General features: G+C 37.1%; 1 protein-coding gene across 1 annotated transcript in view; it reads left to right on the forward strand.

The window, feature by feature from the left end:
* LOC138713204 (dendritic arbor reduction protein 1-like) overlaps positions 1-6,327 on the forward strand; it is a 528,115-nt gene extending 521,788 nt beyond the window's left edge. Inside the window, exon 4 of the mRNA XM_069845107.1 lies at positions 5,580-6,327. Within this exon, the coding sequence (XP_069701208.1) occupies positions 5,580-5,770 (191 nt within the window). The 3' untranslated portion in view covers positions 5,771-6,327. The remainder of the gene's footprint in view (positions 1-5,579) is intronic.
* The last annotated feature ends 452 nt before the right edge of the window (positions 6,328-6,779 follow it).

Below are 6,779 nucleotides of genomic sequence, written 5' to 3' on the forward strand. Positions count from 1 at the left end.
ACGATTCTCAATTTTTCATAATAACTGGTCGTGATTTTGATAAGTAATACAACGTAATTTGCTATTTAATTGCAATTCAACGTACGTAATTACAGTTATATATGCATATAAGCAATACTTATATTTCAACTGATGAAATTAGGATAAGTATGATTAACAATGTAGAGTATTATAAAAAGTTCTAGAGTATTTCTCATGTGTCATTGCATCACTGCTGCAAGAGAAGTGGGATTCTGATGCAATCGCGTACCGTATCTCGCAGCCTGGTCACCAGAGGGGGACACCCACTGCGTTAAGCCTGCGTGGGTCTAGCAGGGGGGCAATTTGCCAAGACGGCCGTGCAGTTTGGCGACCCCTGCGTGCGGTATGGCTACTGGTGCACTCTGTACGTTGACCTCCTCGTAGCAACAGGCAAATCCGTTTCGGTTGGGACGGCGCGCGAATCCTGATGAGATACATAACAGCAGCCCCGAGCGCATTGGTAAATATGACACATGGGATATATACCTTATGCAACTCCATTATGGCTATTCTCGGAACGTCGTTTGTCTAGGACTCCACTATAAATTCCCTGCAGGGCGACCGGGTGTTCACAAATTTCAGTACATCCTCGGCAGTTGCTGTGTTGGTCAGAGGATCCGAGGTCGGCGAATAGAAATATCCTCAACTAGCACCAACAGATAGCGCGCGTGTACTTTGAGGGATGCGCTTTGCGTGTGCATTTGTTTTCCAGTATAGTGAAACCTTTTCTTACGGACACCCCCAAAGATACGGATTCTCCTCAAATACGAACAGATTTTTATGTCCCAACTGAAATAATACAGTAATAATGAAAATTTAACTCTCGTTTACGGACACTCTCAGACACGGACATAGACAGCTGTTTCACAGTCCTAAAGCTTGCTTTACCTCCTGACTGCGGACAGAACTTGAATTTTAAGACCTACGGTCTTACTAATAAAAACTCTATATGCAGACGTTTAACTGTATTATACAATGAATAGCTCGTTTATAAGTCGTGTGTAAATTCCTTACTAATAATCACTACATACGTCGTGTATAACAGTATAACTGTTACACAGCTACGTTTTTATTTTATTTATTATTTTTTTATTGGGTTATTTTACGACGCTGTATCAACATCTAGGTTATTTAGCGTCTGAATGATATGAAGGTGATAATGCCGGTGAAATGAGTCCGGGGTCCAACACCGAAAGTTACCCAGCATTTGCTCGTATTGGGTTGAGGGAAAACCCCCGAAAAAACCTCAACCAGGTAACTTGCCCCGACCGGGATTCGAACCCGGGCCACCTGGTTTTACAGCCAGACGCGCTGACCGTTACTCCACAGGTGTGGACTACACAGCTACGTCATAGTTTCGTCATTACTTCGTTACGAAAGGTAATAGAATATCTGAGGTTCTCTACTGCATCCGGTAGAGTGCTCTAGTGTGACGTGTTAAATATCGATAGTACAACTGGCTCTAATCGATTACTACACTACAATTTGGTCAAAGAGTACAAGCTACAGCAATATTATTCTAATAATTCTATGATCTTTGGTTTGTTCTTCTGTGGTTACAAGGTAAACATCATCATAAAATCACAGTCTATACGAACAGCTGTTAGAGGGGCTGCCATTTTTTTTCCTATATACAACGCTTAAACAAGGGGTTTCGTGTATATAACTACTGCAAAGCAATTCCCATTGTATAGTTACAGCCTGTTTATACGTCCATAGCTTATTCACGGTTTATTAGTAACGTTTTCTGTCTCAACTCTTCATAAGTCTCGTATAAAAACTATACACGGTTTATTATTAAGACTGCTAATGTATTACAAAAATGGAAAATTTAGTTTTGAGAACTGTACAGAAATTCCATAACATGAAAGAAGAAAATAAGGGTCTCGTAGGCTACTACTAGCCCAGCCTGCTACCCCTTGTTAGCTGGAAGCGGGCGGATAAACAGAGTCATAAAATTTAACCTGTCTGATGGATTCAAGTTTCCCCGATCGTGAAATTATTTTCGACATATGATAGGGTTAGTAGTATTACTCCCTTCACTTCAATCAGCTCTTCAGTTTCGAGAGACATGACACCTGAACGTAAAGGCTAATTTGAAAACTGTAAATTGCAGTACTGCGTAACTGTAGACCTAGAATAAAATTGCATGGCACAGTATTGTATTTACCTTTCTCGGCCTTATCTATTGTAGTTCAAAGTTGCAAAGAATTTACTGTAGAATACTGTATTTAGAATTAAACTACAGTAATGCATTTCATTTAAAGCGTGAAGGGATATATAATGTATATTATAAATTTACTGTTAGATTGGGGACCCTCCCTCCCAATAAAGGACATCTCCCAGATGCGAAAAGATTGTTACGTCCCTTCGATATGCGTAAATAAGAGGTTTCACTGTATATAAAACACTAAGTATTTACGTAGTGTGTTAATATATTAAATACTCTTAAAAACAACTCAAAATACCAAATTTATGTTGTGTTCCTATATATAAAAGCAGAGAAAGCGTTTTGCCTTCAATCAGGTCCCGAAAGATTCGGATTATATGCTTTCGATCTTAAATATAACTAATTAAATTGCGCCTATTAGACAAAAAGAACTAATTCAAGTAAGAAACTGCTGGCTACAGTTTCATTTTGGAAGAGGGCAAAGAAATATTGTAATAAAAACATAATATAACCTGAACAGCAAGCTATGTTAGCTTAGATTATATTCCGTACTTGTAAGAGTCTCCGAAGTTTACGCCTGCATTTTACAATGGGTCGATACTAGGCCTACAGTAAATTCTCATTTAACTGAGATGTTTATTATCCAGGAATCCATAATGAAAAAAAGTGTTTAGGCCTATAAATAATATAATCTATATATAAAGTAAGAAAGTAGGGGAATCTTGACTAAAAAAAAACCATTACGTGAATAATGTCTTTAATGTAGACTGTAATTATTTTTTTGGCACATATTCTCCCGATTTTTAGCACATAAAGCATAAATATTTTTCCGATTTTTAGCACCTAAAAATCCGAGCCTTATTTATGACATTTGATGGCATCGAACATCTTTCAACGAGTTCCACAGTCAACGGTGCAACATTGCAATATATGTTAACACAACAATAACACCACCATCACCAACACTATATGAGTTATGAGGTTTTCCATTATGACCATCAATACAAGTTGTTCGGATGAATTTGTTACAAACTCTGGAGTGTGATATTAAATGTCAAAAGAAGTTCAGTTAATGAACCCATACTTGACGTCACTTCAATATGACCTCAGGATGTTGCAGCTGGATCAACGTTATCTTAAAAATGAAGCATGGTAAATACGTCAATCCATAGCCCAGTCTTTCATAAGCAGTAGCGAAATCCCAAATCCGTATCTTTCACCTAACCTTACCCGCATGTTTAGCGCTGTTTCTTGGAACTACACACATTTACGAGGCAGCGTGACAAATTCCGGCAGGGTGTAAGTTCCGGTACTTGACGACCTGGTGAGGCAAGTGAAAGCACTATTCCGCAGATCTTCCGTCGCTTAGCAACACATTTGTATTCTCGTCTCATAAGAAAAATGCAAATACGGCATTCTGTTGACATAAGCATTAATCACTGTGGATTAGTGCAGTCTGTATGTTACTCAACATTTCTATACGTATCAGGCATTTTCTGCGAGACAGAATGTATAAATAATATGCTTTACTGCAAACGACACGTTCTTTTTCATTTTTTTACAGCTATTACAAAACATACTGCTTTATATGAGTAGTGTCAGTTGGTGTCATTAGTTGAATGGTATCCGAGAAACGTTTGGCGTTTCTGCATTTGTAATACTATGTAAAACTCCAAAAATATTGTACCACAATTTGATAAAAGTTTACACATCTTGATCGCTATTCAGTAACATCCTTTCCATTACTTTTTAATTTGTTTAACTTCCCTTAAGATTCAGGCCCACGATCACTTCATCTAAAGGCAGTTTCGTCTGATTAGCAACACAAGAATATAAAAAAAAAAAAAATCACAATTTCTAACACAGTTGAATAAGAGTTTACACATATTGATCGCCATTCAGTAACATCCTTTCCATTATCTTTCAATTTGTTGAACTTCTCTTAAGATTCAGGCCTCACGATCACTTCATTTAAAGGCAGTTTCCTCTGATTAGTTAGCAACACTAAAATAAAAGATTACAGTTTCTAACAAAGTTGAATAAAAGTTTACACGTCTTGATCCCCATTCAGTAACATCCTTTCCATTATCTTGCAACTTAAGTTCTCTTGAGATTCAGGCCTCACGATCACTTCATCTAAAGGTAGTTTCGTTTGATTATTAGCAACATTAAAATAAAAAATCACAGTTTCTAACACAGTTGAATAAAAGTTTACACATCTTGATCGCCATTCAGTAACATCCTTTCCATTACCATTTAATTTGTTTAACTTCTCTTAATATTCAGGCCTCACGATCACTTCATTTAAAGGCAGTTTCGTTTGATTATTAGCAACACTAAAATAAAAAAATCAGAGTTTCTAACACAGTTAAATAAAAGTTTACACATCTTGATCGCCATTCAGTAACATCCTTTCCATTATTTTGTAACTTGCTTAACTTCTCTTGAGATTCAGGCCTCACGATCACTTCATCTAAAGGCAGTTTCGTCTGATTCTTAGCAACACTAAAAAAAAAAAAATCACAGTTTCTAACACAGTTGAATAAAAGTTTACACATCTTAATCGCCATTCATTAACATCCTTTCCATTATCTTGCAACTGAAGTTCTCTTGAGATTCAGGCCTCACGATCACTTCATCTAAAGGCAGTTTCGTTTGATTATTAGCAACACTAAAATAAAAAAATCAGAGTTTCTAACAGAGTTGAATAAAAGTTTACACATCTTGATCGTCATTCAGTAACATTCTTTCCATTATCTTGGAACTTGCTTAACTTTTCTTGAGATTCAGGCCTCACGATCACTTCATCTAAAGGCAGTTTTATCTGATTAATTAGCAACGCTAAAATAAAAGATCACAGTTTCTGACACAGTTGAATAAAAGTTTGGCCTAATTCCTTAAATAAAACCATGCAAAGATCTTATAAAGTTTGTGCTTATATAAATATATAATATATCCTTTGAAGTAGAGCTTTAAATGTATTCAAGAAGCAGAGTACGAAATTTAGTAAAGAATGCATGCTTGTTCGAGTAAGTACAGTCAGTTTTGCAAGTTAATATCGATAAAACAAAAACTACACTTGGTGTCTGTGCATATAGTGCTAAATGGTATCAATTGATGATGAAATATTTACAATATAATTTTGTTTAGTTTGTTTTACTTCGTCGTAGATAAGTTAATGTTACAATGATGTAATTTTTGCATCGTCCAAAACTTTTGAAATTTCCCTTTTCTTACCGGAAATGGTTATCAAATGATGTTCCTGGGCACGCAACAGAAGCCTTGCGTGGCTTTATATTTTCGCAGTATTTGGGATAAGGAAGCTCCTTCAATCTCCATCTGTGCCAGACGCTGCAGCTGTTAAACTGTTGATTATTATCTGTTTCAGGGGAGAAGCCGTACAAGTGCCACTGGCCCGAGTGCGAATGGCGGTTTGCGAGATCGGACGAGCTGACCCGCCACTACCGGAAGCACACGGGGGCCAAGCCCTTCAAATGCGCCGTCTGCGAGAGATCCTTCGCGAGGTCGGACCACCTGGCGCTGCACATGAAGAGGCACCTCCCCAAGGCTCCGAAGTGACCGCGACGGTAACTTAAGCTCGAAGGCATGGCATTTGGAACCGATTACAGACGTTAGGCTCAATCAAGTGCCATTACCAGGAGGGAAAAAATTCCTCATAACATGTTAAATATTCCATATTTTTATACTGTCAACAATCGTTTTTAAGTGCCATCTGATTTCCTGACCGACAGCTGGCAAAAAAGAGAGGAATTAAGTACTCCTTAAACGATTGTTGATAATCTTCCATCGTACCGAGATGGAAGTAGACTTACCGAAACATTTGGTGCAATTGAAGAGGTATTCTTGTCAGCGAATTCTTTTTGGCACAAGTGTTCACCAGTGCAATTATACGAAAACATCAGACTTACTCATACGTCAACGAAGTGCCAATATTTTTTAAAGTGCCTTGTGACAAGTAGTTTAAAAAAGCCAAAGTGCCAAGGAAGAACGTGCCACGTAGAGGGATGTGTTCATGTTAACGTAGTTTTTTTATGAAGAGAGCTAAACTAGTTTTTTATTCATTGTATATTACAATTTTTTTTATACATTTTCAGTCATGAAATTAAGTCACTTTGATACCAATTTATTATTATAATAATCTATTATATAGATTTAAGATTTTTTAACTTATAAGATGTCGCTCACACACACTAACAGTAATACAGGGTTGTGGGAACTACTTTTTGAAGACGTCGAACGTCGATAGTGCTATTCATTATAGTAATACTACCATAACCATCTAAACACAAATGTTTACAGACTTTCAGGACAAGTTCAAGGAGGTTGTGTAGAAACTACAGTAATTCAGTCTTTCATGGCCCTCTTATTTTTACCTCTTCATTTTTAGAAAGCGGTAGTAGGAGACGCCGAAGTCGATTATAGTTTCAAGAACACATTTATCAGGAAACTGTGTATTTTCAAGAGGTCATCTGTGTATCGGGAGGTATAGTAATATTTTCAGGTAGTCATTTGTGTTTCAGGAGGTTTTTCATCAGTAGGCAGTAGTATTTTCAGAATATCTTGTATG

This window comes from Periplaneta americana, chromosome 14 (genome assembly GCF_040183065.1).
Source record: "Periplaneta americana isolate PAMFEO1 chromosome 14, P.americana_PAMFEO1_priV1, whole genome shotgun sequence".
NCBI lineage: Eukaryota > Metazoa > Arthropoda > Insecta > Blattodea > Blattidae > Periplaneta > Periplaneta americana.